This window comes from Colossoma macropomum, unplaced genomic scaffold (genome assembly GCF_904425465.1).
Source record: "Colossoma macropomum unplaced genomic scaffold, Colossoma_macropomum, whole genome shotgun sequence".
NCBI classification, from domain to species: Eukaryota; Metazoa; Chordata; class Actinopteri; order Characiformes; family Serrasalmidae; genus Colossoma; species Colossoma macropomum.
Window position 1 is genome coordinate 42,672,537 of NW_023494795.1, and position 14,116 is coordinate 42,686,652.

The 14,116-nt window shown below is 41.2% G+C and overlaps 2 protein-coding genes across 4 annotated transcripts in view; both read left to right on the forward strand.

The window, feature by feature from the left end:
* ptprk (protein tyrosine phosphatase receptor type K) overlaps window positions 1–14,116 on the forward strand; it is a 218,324-nt gene that overhangs the window by 168,118 nt on the left and 36,090 nt on the right. For both annotated transcript variants that reach the window (XM_036582465.1, XM_036582466.1), the window contains exon 16: window positions 12,830–12,990. In XM_036582465.1, the coding sequence (XP_036438358.1) occupies window positions 12,830–12,990 (161 nt within the window). The remainder of the gene's footprint in view (window positions 1–12,829; window positions 12,991–14,116) is intronic.
* On the forward strand, window positions 1,908–8,434 carry LOC118815995. 2 transcript variants are annotated; one of them, XM_036582468.1, is made up of 2 exons: window positions 1,908–2,822; window positions 2,883–8,434. In XM_036582468.1, the coding sequence occupies exons 1-2, from the start codon at window positions 2,812–2,814 to the stop codon at window positions 4,012–4,014; spliced, it is 1,143 nt and encodes a 380-aa protein (XP_036438361.1). In that variant the 5' UTR covers window positions 1,908–2,811; the 3' UTR covers window positions 4,015–8,434. The 2 variants fall into 2 exon arrangements, with proteins under 2 accessions (XP_036438361.1, XP_036438362.1); XM_036582469.1 differs by having other exon boundaries at window positions 1,908–2,814; window positions 2,905–8,434.

Below are 14,116 nucleotides of genomic sequence, written 5' to 3' on the forward strand. Positions count from 1 at the left end.
CCACACTGACCACTAGAGGGCAGCACTGAGCTTACAGCTGTACTCTGTTAGATTAACTCAGCAGATACAGAAACACTGCAGCAGATCTGACGCTGATTAGAGTGAAGCTGTTAAACGACGTTTGTTTCTTTTAATTATCTACACTCGTATCTCAACAAGTGAAAACAACTTAAATGTAGTCAATACATCTAATATTTCCTGTTGTGGGACTGTTCTAAGAATAAAGACAATCAGAGATGAGATTCTTCAGATAAGACGAGATGAGATAAGATAATCCTTTATTAGTCCCACAAACGGAGAAATTCTCAGTGCTACAGCAGCAAAGGGACAGCAAAGCACTCAAGAAGAGAATTAACAAGCAAGTAATTAACCCTGTTAATTATTTTTAATATGTTACTTGTTACTGTATAGACAATATATATAATACTGAAGGTGAACAAATAAGATAAAAACTATAAACTGTATCCTTCACTTAAACTTCACAACAAATTAACAGTATAAACAATTACAAATAAAAAAGCAACAAATATTTGCCCTGTAAGGATAAATCAACTTATTTCTGGAGTTTTTACTTGGTTTAAGTATTTTTCTAGTGAAAATGTCTTCATTGGCAGATCATTTAACTTGTTTGGAAAAAAAAATTGCTTAATTCAAAAAATAATGCTTGAATAAAAAAAGTAAATTCATCTGCCGAAAGATTCAGAAACTTTTATAAGATACAACAATCTAAAACAAATACAAAATAACTTTAACTTTAAATAACTTTAAATAAGTTAAATGGTTTATAACGATCATATGACAGTCTCAAAATGACAAATATTAGACATGCTGACGATGTTTTCACTCATTAAGAATCATTGTTTGCAGTGTAACGAAGGAGAACTTGACATTAAGCGAGGGCGATGTGACGGCGCGATACTCGAAGAAGCGACAAGTATCACAGTATTTAGTTTTTCTGAAGTTATGAACAAGTTGGAAAGGATGAAATTCACCAGTCAAACTTTTAAAAATGACTGTGGGAAAAAAAGTTTTTTTGCACACAGTTGGCAGTGAAAATAAGTGAATAGAATGAGGTGATGATGTAACGAGCTGCCGTCCAATCAGCTGCTGGTCACTACGCTGTTTTCTTTTTCAGCTTTAATGCACGTGTGGAGGTGGAGATAAAGAGAGAGAGATGGGAGAGAGGAAGAGAAGGATGTAAAGCAGAGAGAGAAGAGAGATAGAGAGAAAAAAAGAGAGAAAGAAGAGAAGGAGGAACAGACAGAGAGGAGGAGTGTAAGAGAGAGTAAGAGAAGGATAGATAGAGAGACAGTGAGAGAGAGATGGATTGAGAGAAATATACAGAGACAGAAGTGTAGAGAACAAGAGAGAGAAAAAGAGAAAAGAGAGGAGGGGTAGACAGCAAGAGAGAGGAAGAGGGATAGAGAGATGGACAAAAGGGGGAGGAAAGAGAGGTGGATGCAAACAGAGAGAGAGAGAAGTGGGAGTGAGCGAGGCAAGGATAGTGAGATAGATTGACAGAAATATAGAGAGCAGGAGAGAAAGAATAAAGAAGTAGAGAGAGAGAAGAGAGAGAAAAAGAGTGAGATAAAGAGAGAGAGTAAGGTAGAGAGATAGTGAGAGACAGAGAGAGTGAGAGAGACAGAGAGGTAGAGAGAGAGAAAGATAGAGAGAGGGAGGTAGAGAGAGAGAGAGACAGAGAGAGGTAGAGAGAGGGAAAGATAGAGAGAGGGAGGTAGAGAGAGAGAGAGACAGAGAGGTAGAGAGAGAGAAAGATAGAGAGAGGGAGGTAGAGAGAGAGAGAGACAGAGAGAGGTAGAGAGAGGGAAAGATAGGGAGAGGGAGGTAGAGAGAGGGAAAGATAGAGAGAGGGAGGTAGAGAGAGAGAGAGAGACAGAGAGAGGTAGAGAGAGAGAAAGATAGATTGAGAGAGACAGAGAGGTAGAGAGAGAGAAAGATAGAGAGAGGGAGGTAGAGAGAGAGAGAGAGAGAGACAGAGCTGAGGTGTGTATCGATTTTCCTTCTGTGTTCAGATTAACTTCCATAATGAAGCCGGCAGGCCGAGCCGGGCGTTTAGAAAAGCTGCATGTTCTATTATTCCCCTCTGAAGAAAGAGATTGTTTTAAAGGGAAAAAATCAATTACTCCCTCTGTTTCTCCACCTTCAACACCCCCCCATCTCTCTCTCTCTCTCTCTCTCTCTATCACACGCTCAGTTCCCCGTGTGTAATGGCGCCATCATGTGGTCGCTCCCGTCCTTATCTCCACTCGCAGGTTTGAAGCGAGCGCCTCTCTGCTTGCTCCTCAGGTCTCTTCATATCTTTATGAATTATGGATTAGATGTTAAAGCAACAAGCAGCCTGTACAGCGTCTGTCAGCCGTCCGGTCGTTACGCTGTGATGTAATTTCTCTGGCGTAAATATGAAAGTGATATGACAGAAGACTGAATACAGATGGAACCTGACTGTCTGTTAGAAAAGCTCCGCAAGCCCAGATTCAGTCTGACTCCAGGAAACAGCCTGACCTGCTCTGAGTGTTTTAGAATAGCAGATTAATATAAATATGACCTGACCACACCTTTGAGTTATCCCAAGGGGCAATAGGGGATGGGCAGGTGTTGGGGTACTGGGGTATTTGAACAATGGATTAATGGTTACTATACTATGAGGTGTTACTATAACAGGAAAATGGAGTAATGGGATTTTGTGGTACGACTGTAATGATGGTGTTGAGATTCTGGGGTAATGATGGTGTTGGAATACTGGGGTGTTTGGTTGTTGGTGCATTAATGTACTAGAGTGACAATGAAGTAATGGTGTGTTGGTACTGGGCTAATGAAGTAATGGTGTATAGGTACTGGGCTAATGAAGTAATGGTGTATAGGTACTGGGCTAATGAAGTAATGGTGTGTTGGTACTGGGCTAATGAAGTAATGGTGTATTGGTACTGGGCAAATGAAGTAATGGTGTGTTGGTACTGGGCTAATGAAGTAATGGTGTGTTGGTACTGGGCTAATGAAGTAATGGTGTGTTGGTACTGGGCAAATGAAGTAATGGTGTGTTGGTACTGGGCTAATGAGGTAATGGTGTGTTGGTACTGGGCAAATGAGGTAATGGTGTGTTGGTACTGGGCTAATGAAGTAATGGTGTATTGGTACTGGGCTAATGAAGTAATGGTGTATTGGTACTGGGCTAATGAAGTAATGGTGTGTTGGTACTGGGCAAATGAGGTAATGGTGTGTTGGTACTGGGCAAATGAAGTAATGGTGTGTTGGTACTGGGCTAATGAGGTAATGGTGTGTTGGTACTGGGCAAATGAGGTAATGGTGTGTTGGTACTGGGCTAATGAAGTAATGGTGTGTTGGTACTGGGCAAATGAGGTAATGGTGTGTTGGTACTGGGCTAATGAAGTAATGGTGTGTTGGTACTGGGCTAATGAAGTAATAGTGTGTTGGTACTGGGCTAATGAAGTAATGGTGTGTTGGTACTGGGCTAATGAAGTAATGGTGTGTTGGTACTGGGCTAATGAAGTAATGGTGTGTTGGTACTGGGCTAATGAAGTAATGGTGTGTTGGTACTGGGCTAATGAAGTAATGGTGTGTTGGTACTGGGCTAATGAAGTAATGGTGTGTTGGTACTGGGCTAATGAAGTAATGGTGTGTTGGTACTGGGCAAATGAGGTAATGGTGTGTTGGTACTGGGCTAATGAAGTAATGGTGTATTGGTACTGGGCTAATGAAGTAATGGTGTGTTGGTACTGGGCTAATGAAGTAATGGTGTATTGGTACTGGGCTAATGAAGTAATGGTGTGTTGGTACTGGGCTAATGAAGTAATGGTGTATTGGTACTGGGCTAATGAAGTAATGGTGTGTTGGTACTGGGCAAATGAAGTAATGGTGTGTTGGTACTGGGCTAATGAAGTAATGGTGTATTGGTACTGGGCTAATGAAGTAATGGTGTGTTGGTACTGGGCTAATGAAGTAATGGTGTGTTGGGGTTATAGGGTAATGAAGTGATTGTGTGGGGGTTCTAGCGTAATGGAGTAATGGTGTGTTGGGGTTATAGGGTAATGGAGTAATGGTGTGTTGGGGTTCTAGCGTAATGGAGTAATGGTGTGTTGGGGTTATAGAGTAATGAAGTGATTGTGTGGGGGTTCTAGCGTAATGGAGTAATGGTGTGTTGGGGTTATAGGGTAATGAAGTAATTGTGTTGGGGTTCTAGTGTAATGGAGTAATGGTGTGTTGGGGTTATAGGGTAATGAAGTGATTGTGTGGGGGTTCTAGCGTAATGGAGTAATGGTGTGTTGGGGTTATAGGGTAATGGAGTAATGGTGTGTTGGGGTTCTAGCGTAATGGAGTAATGGTGTGTTGGGGTTATAGGGTAATGGAGTAATGGTGTGTTGGGGTTCTAGCGTAATGGAGTAATGGTGTGTTGGGGTTATAGGGTAATGAAGTAATTGTGTTGGGGTTCTAGTGTAATGGAGTAATGGTGTGTTGGGGTTATAGGGTAATGAAGTGATTGTGTGGGGGTTCTAGCGTAATGGAGTAATGGTGTGTTGGGGTTATAGGGTAATGAAGTGATTGTGTGGGGGTTCTAGCGTAATGGAGTAATGGTGTGTTGGGGTTATAGGGTAATGGAGTAATGGTGTGTTGGGGTTCTAGCGTAATGGAGTAATGGTGTGTTGGGGTTATAGAGTAATGAAGTGATTGTGTGGGGGTTCTAGCGTAATGGAGTAATGGTGTGTTGGGGTTATAGGGTAATGAAGTAATTGTGTTGGGGTTCTAGTGTAATGGAGTAATGGTGTTGGGGTTATAGGGTAATGAAGTAATTGTGTGGGGGTTCTAGCGTAATGGAGTAATGGTGTTGGGGTTATAGGGTAATGGAGTAATGCTGTTGGGGTTATAGGGTAATGGAGTAATGGCGTGTTGGGGTGACCTGCAGCTGCATTAGGAAAGCTTGTACTCTCTGCTTCTCTCTGTTTCTCTTTTCAGTTGAGTCTAATGCTGGTTGTTGGCTTGCCTGCTTTACCTGCAATCCTGCCAAAGCAATTACATGCAGATGTAACAGTAACATCAACAACAATTAAACACGAAGCCAAATCTTTACATAACAACAATCATCAGTGCATATATACACAACAACAACAACAACAACAACAAATATGCAAACAGAAGGGAATATACTGTATTTTTTCCTCTCATTTTTTATTTCTTTGGTCTGTGTCTCTGTGATTGTTTTCTCTTCTCTGTCTTTCTTTATCTCTTCTCCCCATTGAACTGCTGTGTGTTGTGAGTTTGTGTTGGTATTACTGGCCATTTTGCACCACAGAGAAGCATCCAGTATCTTTAAGACTTCATTCTACATCTCACTGTTCTTCATCATCGTCCAGAGGATGTGCGTCACATCGAAGATGAAGTTAGACAAAGTTAACTTTTTCTAAAAAAGATTGAGAAAGTTTCATTCTCTCTCACACCCCCACACTCTCGTGCACTGGCCGGCTCTCGTGGTAAAGTTCACTTGCTGACCCTGCTGTAGAAGAGATGGTTATTTGTTGAGATGCGGGAGTGTGGAAGCATCTCCAAAGTTCAGTATCCATCACCCCAGGGTCTTGGCTATCTGTGGCCAAATCATTAGCAGCGATATCTCAGCCCGAGCCGTTGTATCCAGTGTTAGTTTTAAACAAAATGAACATTCGGAACATTACATGAAAGGACATTATATCATAGTGATTTTTTCCCCCTAAGCGCGCTTTGATGAGTGTGTTTGGCCGGTGTTGTAGTGTGAATTGGCCTGCGTTGCCGTGTTTAGTGTTGGCAGAAAGCCTGCAGTGGAATATACGGCTAGCTCCGCGTCCTGGGTCATTTGGCTCTAATGAGGCTGAATTCTCTTATCCTTGCTCAACTGGATTTATGCTGGAAATAATTTATACTCGCTTATTGAATTTCCAAAAATATGACTCAGAAATGAGAAAGGAAAACAAAAAAAGGAAAAAGATAATATCCTGAACTGAGTTCTTTTGACTGGGACTGTGGGTTATTAATATCCTCATTTACTGCTTTACGTTGTTCAGAGAGATGCTAGTGCAGTGTGTGGAGTGTAAATAAGCTGATGTGGTCCTAAAAGAATTGAACATTATTGGATATTTCAATATTCTTAATACTCACATGTTGCAAAGGTTAAATATGTTATCTTTTAATTTGCTAGAACAGACAGAAAAACTGTTTTTCTTCAGACCATCTTTTTTTTAAATGCCTGTTCGTATTATGGTTTCACTGGGTAGCCTGTTATTGTTTTTGTCACAACGCAGTCAGGCTAAAAGCAGTCAGCAGAACATGTTAATGCTGCGTACAGATTCAGGACCGAGATAACAGCATTTATTCAAGATCAGCTAAGGGAGAACAACACTGTTCCGGGATCAGCTCAAAGAGAATAGCTCGGATTCACAATCATCTCACTAATTCAGGATCAGCTAAAAAAGAACAGCACTGTTTAAGGTCAGGTCATAGAGAACATCAGTGATTCACAGTAGACTCAGAGAGAACAGCACTGAATGATGATCAGCTCAAAGAGAAGCAGCACTATTTTAGGATCAGCTCAGAGAGAACAGCACAGAGTCAACACTGATTTAAGATCAGCTCAGAGAATACTAGCCTTAGTGCGGATCAGTTCAGAGAGAACAGCAAAGATTTAGGATCACCGCAAAGAGAACAGCAAAGATTCAGGATCAGCACAAAGAGAACAGCAAAGATTAAGGATCAGCACAAAGAGAACATCAAAGATTCGGGATTATCTGAACCTGAAAGAGAGCAGGGAAGAGAAACAGCACTGATCTAGGCTCAGCTCAGACAGGACTAGACTGAGTGAGGATCAACCCAAAGAGAACAGCAAAGATTCAGGATCAGCCCAAAGAGAACAGTAAAGATTCAGGATCAGCCCAAAGAGAACAGTAAAGATTCAGAATCAGTGCAAGGGGGAACAGTAACGATTCAGGATCAGCCTAAAGAGAACAGCAAAGATTCAGGATCAGCCCAAAGAGAACAGTAAGAACAGTAAAAATTTAGGATCAGTTTGAAGAGAATAACAAAGACTTAGGATCAACCCAAAGAGAAAAGCAAAGATTCAGAATCAGTGCAAAGAACACAGTAAAGATTCAGGATCAGCTCAAAGAGAACAGCGCTGATTCAGGATCAGCTCAGAGAAGTGGAGAAACAGATCATACTCTGTGTACCTGGACCGTCCCCATTAATTACCGAAACAAAGTAAGGGAAGGTTTAATATTTCCGAAATTGAATCGGACAGTAGCGAGAGGGGCTTTATGGGCACATTTCCTGACCATCCACCATCCTCCTCCCATAAAACACGGCTGCCATTCTTCGTGCAACTTTGAAACACATTCATGACTTTTTCTAGCCGTATTTTTAAACCATTATTTTCCAGATTTTGGGAACGTTCTATTTTTTTTTTAAGCCACATTAATTACCATTTGTGTGTGAGAGATTTATAATGTTTTTTTTATTATTATTTTTATCTAATGTTCAATGTTATCTTCATTTCTATTTAATATGCATAAGCTCCTTAGTTACTGCTGCTCCATCCTCATAGAATAAATGAGCGCAGACTTTGGTTATTTGTTCATGCACAAGTGCAAACCTTGTTTCCGATGTGAAGTCGGGGCTCAGTGCTCTCCGCGAGGCTCTGGGAGATACTGCATCTTTAAAATGGTGGTCGACGATGATGTTTGTTCTTGCAGGATTTCCGCTGCTTACTGGTTTTAATTTGCAGCATTTGATTGATTTATTTTTGTTCTGAATTGTTTCACTTTCAGGCAAAAAAGAACATGTTTCTAGTTGCTAGTGCTTTTAATTGCTTATTGCTAGTGCTTTGAATGAGTCTACAGCCAGATGCACTCAGATATCAGTAGTGTCCAGCTTTGCATGCTACGATTTCTTTGTTTTTTTTATTTTTTCTTTATTTTTCAGGTGCTTAGATTGCATGTAAATCGTCACACGTATGTGTTTTTGGAACAATAGCGCAAATAAACAGAAACGCTGATAAATAAATAAGTAAATAAAGCATAAGATGTGTTGTCTGGCACAGCTCTGCTACTCCTGTTGGATCCCGATTCTGCATTGACCACTATTTCTTCATTCTGTTTGTGCTGTTTCTCGTTTGCTTGCCAGGAGGACCTACTATTCTTACTCATATTACCTGTAAGTAAAAAATACAGAGTGGATAAAGACAAGCAAAACCAGCAGACGGGTTGTTGGTCTTTGTCTCTGGCTAGTCCTGTTAGTGTTTTAAAGATGCAGTATCCTTTTTTCAAGTGAAAACACGAACCGCTTAGGCCAAACTCTCACTCTGCCATTCTGCCAGCTCCAACATGCTCCGTGCTCTCAGCCATGATCCAAGCGCTGTGTTATTTGAAAAAAGAATGCTGCACTTGTGTCTGTATTTCATTTCTTCATTTCCTTTTTTGCTATTTTTGAGTTCATTTTTTTTATGCATGTGTGTGTGTGTGTGTGTGTGTGTGTGTGTGTGTGTGTGTGTGTGTGTATGTGTGTGTGTGTGTGTGTGTGTATGTGTGGGTGTTCGTGTCAGTTGACCATCCTCGCCATCCATCTCACACACACTGCTCCACTCATACCGGTCTGTTTAGTGTATATGGGCGGGGGTGCTTACTTTTATTGTTTTTATTCTTTTTCATCGTTATTATTATGATTATTATTATTGTAATTATTATTACTGCACACTAAAAATGATGGTACCCATTACATAATGTTCACTTATTTTTAAACATACCAACATTTTATTTTTGAAAAACATAAACCACTTTACAATACGATTACCTCTATAAAGGTTTATAAATGGTTTACGTAAGCAGTTATAGCACTTTATCAGCTCCACTGACCGTATAGTTTCACTTTGTAGTTCTACAGTTACAGACTGTAGTCCATCTGTTTCTCTGATACTTTGTTAGCCCACTTTTACCCTGTTCTTCAGTGGTCAGGACCCCCATGGACCCTCACAGAGCAGGTACTATTTGGGTGGTGGATCATTCTCAGCACTGCAGTAACACTGACGTGGTGGTGGTGTGTTAGTGTGTGTTGCGCTGGTGCGAGTAGATTAGACACAGCAGTCCTGCCTCAGTGTCGCTGCTGGACTGAGAATAGTCCACCAACCAAAAACATCCAGCCAACAGCGTCCCATGGGCAGCGTCCTGTGACCACTGATGAAGGACTAGAGGATGACCAACACAAACTGTGCAGCAGCAGATGAGCTATCGTCTCTGACTTTACATCGACAAGGTGGACAGACAAGGTAGGAGTGTCTAATAGAGTGGACAGTGAGTGGACACGGTGTTTAAAAACTCCAGCAGCACTGCTGTGTCTGATCCACTCGTACCAGCGCAACACACACTAACACACCACCACCACGTCAGTGTTACTGCAGTGCTGAGAATGACCCACCACCCAAATAGTACCTGCTCTGTGAGGGTCCATGGGGGTCCTGACCACTGAAGAACAGGGTAACAAAGTATCAGAGAAACAGATGGACTACAGTCTGTAACTGTAGAACTACAGAGTGAAACTATACGGTTAGTGGAGCTGATTAAATGGACAGTGAGTGTAGATACAAGACAGGTGGACCTAATACAGTGCACAGTAAGGGAATATGAAAAGGCACTGAGCTGTTATAGGTGATGAATATGAATATGAAAGCTGACAGATTTAATACTGACTGATGAAGACAAAGTGAGATCAGTAAAAGGTCTGAGCTTCAACAGTATAGATGAATGTGGGCTCACTATTTGGCAGGCAGCAGCTGACGACTGCTCTTTTTATTTATGTGTTAAAACTCTTATTAATTGTCTTTTAAGTATGACCTAATTAATAAATATTAATACACTAATTTTGAACATTCATAACCATTTATAAAGGCAGTCATGTTGTAAAGTGGTACTGAAAAATATGCGACTAAAATCAGTGGGAAAATATTGCTTAGAAGTTATAACTTTTGATCCACCTCAGATATTATATACTACAGTAGGATTACAGTAGTACATCATTTCTGAGAATTTTCAGAATTTGTAAATTTGAAATTCTTTTTTTAATTTGATTTATGTGAATTAGAAAAATAAAAAAAGTCTGGTCCCCACTTTTTATAAAGTAAACTCAGCATGATACAGATTACTGTGATATATTATTAATATCATTTAAAGTATCTCTATTACCCAACTATCTCGCCTTCGTCCTTTTCTCGGACGCTAAACACTATTCAATAGAGACAAAAATACCCACTGTACAAATAGCGATGTACAAAATCACACTAATGCTTGCGCTCACTACACTCGAAACATCTCACACACCAGTGGTCTATTGGAGCTACTGCACACGGTGCGCAGAAACCTGTCCAACAGAATAGCGATAGGAGTGATAGAGGCGTAGTACACTCTGTAAAACACTTTGGTCGAGAGATAACAGTGTGTGGCCAGGTGGGTGAAACCCACGCAAGAACACACAAGTGACTGCATAGTTCACATATTCGTGGGGAGGGGAGGGAAGTGAAAATAGTGACAAGATGAGAGAAATCAGACGGACGACAACGCCCCGCAAAGCGTCCATCCACAGCACCTGTTTTTCCATCAGTCACTTCACCTGACGCTACATTTTAACTGACCACCCATTTGCATTACATTAGCCATCAATTCCTCAACCGGTCAGACATTCTTACTGCATGACCTACACCTGACCATCTGCAGTCCAGCTCCATTACATCAACAGAAACCTTCTCACCAGCATTCGTCCCAAACTCCTCAATGACTCTGAAATTGTTGGCGAGAACCATAGAAAACATTGTAGAGCTAAAATACAGATTTGGCCCCTCGAGCCTGTGTTTAATCTTCAGTTCAGTTCTCTGCTGTCTGTCCAAAATGTCTAACAATCTCCAAATTTTTAAGCGTACATTTTCTTCACTTGGTCTGAAAGTCCCCACTTATTATTCTTCATAAGAAAAGGTTTTGAAAAGGTTTTAACAATTTCACATTTGACAGAAATTCTGTCCAATCTTGAAATTAAACCTGGCAAAGAAGTTATTTGCATGATGCCATAGAGCAGCGGAGTCAAACTGAAGCACTGAAAGGGCCGCATTAAAAAATCTCGGCAAATCTGTGGACCAGCTGTGTTTTTATTTCATTTTTACTTAACATTTTGCCAACAAACCCCAACTGGCCATATTCAGAATCACAGCCACAGCAAAATAGGCACTGAATACCTGAACCTCAAACCACTTTAAATGTCCTCAGGAGGTTTTTAAAAACTGGACACCTGGCATCTTTTCCTTTTGTGTAACCACCGGCCCAAAGATTGTTATTGGAGGCAGGAACCTACAGCGCACACTGTGTTGCAGTGCATGCTGGGGACTGTAGTGCAGCTCAGGGTGAAACAGGCTAATAATAATAGAAAATTAAAATCATTTCGTGGGCCGAGTAAGATTGTGCTAAGGGCCTGTTTTTGCCCGCGGGCCTTGCGTTTGACACATCGGCCATAGAAGAGCCACTTTTGGTTCTCTAAATAGTCTTTCAGTAGATGGTTCTTTAGTATAGCGCATTTGTAAATGAGATGTTTGAATGTGAGGAACCATTCTAATGTTTAAAGAGCCACCATATTATGTGAACCTTTACATTATGTGGATCTTCACTTCCAGACATGTCATTTACAAAGTGGTTCTTCTATGGTTGCACTTAAAGACCTGTTTTTTTAAGGCTCCCGAGTGGCGCAACCATCTAAGCGTTGGCCCTGTCATCAGGAGGTTGCGAGTTCGATCCCTGGTGATGCTACAGCCATCCATAGCCGGGAGTCTGAGACAACTAGCCTCGCGCTCTCTGGGTGGGTAGGATGGCCCCCCCTTCTCCCCCCATCAGCGCGATGCTACGTCAGCGCAGGCGTCTGTTAGCTGACGTAACAGATCTGGCAGTTGGCGCTTTCCTCCGAGCGCGTTCAGCTGTCCAGTGACGTTGCGTGAGCGGCAGCTCGAAAAGAAGCGGTGGTGCTTCACAGGTCTCGGAGGAAGCCTGTGTTAGCCTTCGCCCTCCTAGCGCTGATAGCGTCGTGTGACTGGGGGAGTCCTGACTAGCAGGTGGAATTGGAGACGACTAAATTGGGGAGAATTAGGACCTATTTTTTTAAAAAAGCAAAACTTAATATTTCTGAGATGCTGCCCATCAGCGGAGGAGAAAACATTCTTAACCTTCATAACTTCAAAACGTCTTGAATGGTTTGTTTTCCAAATTTCTAGTGGTCCATTCACACAATGTGAAGAGCAGCTAGTGTTTTCGAGTGAAATGAAAACGTGAGACATTCATTGACATTAATTAACGCTGATCTAATGGCCTCCAGTCTACATCCGACTATGGTATATGCTGTAATCCATACTGTGACATGTTTTGTTTGGAGCGTTGGGGTCCAGGTTGGAGAACTGGCGGTAAGATGAGTGACTCCATCCGGTTTCTCCCCTGCCTGGTGGATCCTTGAGCATGATGCCGTTTATAGCCTTCATCTTTCCATATTAACTCCACCTGGGGTTCTGTAGATGTCTGCACACATTTTCTAAGGGGTTTCCTCCAGGGTTCCTCAAGGGTTCCTGAACATTCTCCTTTGCCACGGAACAGCACTCTCCCTTTGGCTCACCCTTTTCTCTCTCCTGCGTCTTGCTGTGATGTTCTGGTGCATCTCGGGGGCCTGTTGAGTGTTGTTTTGGGGGTGGGGGTTTGCTGGGTGGTCGTGAAAACAAGAAACGAGGCGCTAACGGTTTCACGTTTGGTTGATTCGTCAGGAAACTGGCAAAGAAACGCAAGGACGCCATTGGAAACACCAGGCAGGAGATGACCCACATGGTGAACGCGATGGACCGCAGCTACGCGGAGCAGAGCACTCTACACGCCGAGGATCCGATGTCCGTCACCTTCATGGACTCGCACAGCTTCAACAACCGCTGTAAGTGTGACTTTTACCTCATAGAACCACAATGCGCATCCTCACAGAGGAACTGCCTCTGAGGCAAGTGCAGCTTTTTGTTTTTGCTTATGTGAAGAAACTTGTTTACAAGGAACAAAATGCTTTTAGTAATTGCAAAAGCTTTTAACTGATATGTAAAATGTAACGTTATGCTATTTTGCCTTTACCCAACATGTAGATTCATTTACACAATTTTCCTTTTGCCCAAAATGAAGAACATTACACCAACACAAAAAGCTTAATCTGTGCATTCACTGGGTATTATTTCGGCTTTAATTGCTTTTAACCCTATTTTAACTCTAAGGGTCAGTTTTTCTGGCTAAATCTTAGACTAAATTGTAGAACCAGTGGTGAATCACGAGTGGAAACTCTTCTTTTAAGTCTAGGTTTAGGCCTAATCTAGCCTAATCTAGGGCAAACTGGCCCTAAGGGTCAATATGTGGGTCCACACTTGAGTTCATCCCCACCTAAGAACTTACAGGCTAGTGTTAATGCCTTCTAACACCTGTTCACGTCTTAATATTTGGGTTTAAGAGTGTTTTGCACTGCAAAAAACAGGACCTCGTCAAGAAAAGTTATCCTAAATCTAGTCGATATATCTCATATTTGTCATGTTGAGATTGTTGTAAACTTATTGTAAGATTATTTAACTTATTTCTAGACTGTTTTTTAAAAGTAAACTCAACATTGTATAACTTATTGTGTATTATTGTTTATTATTATTATTTTTTTTTATTATTATTATTATTATTATTATTATTTTATTAGCTTGATCTCCAGCTGATGATATGGGGAGTGCAACTTTTTGTTTTTGCTAATATGAACAAACTTTTTATAAAGCACAAAATGCTTTTACTAATTGCAAAAGGTTTTAACTGATATGTAATAATGTTATTTTGTTTTTGTAGATTCATTTAGACAACATGTAGATTCATTTACACAATTTTCCTTTAACCCAAAATGAAGGACATTATGCAAACACGAAAAGCTTGATGAGTGAAATAATTTCCCATTTCCTTGGCATTATTTTGGCTTTAGCTTGCTTGACTACTTTTAACCCTCCTTTAACTCTAAGGGCTGGTTTTGCAGACGGGGATGAAGCCTA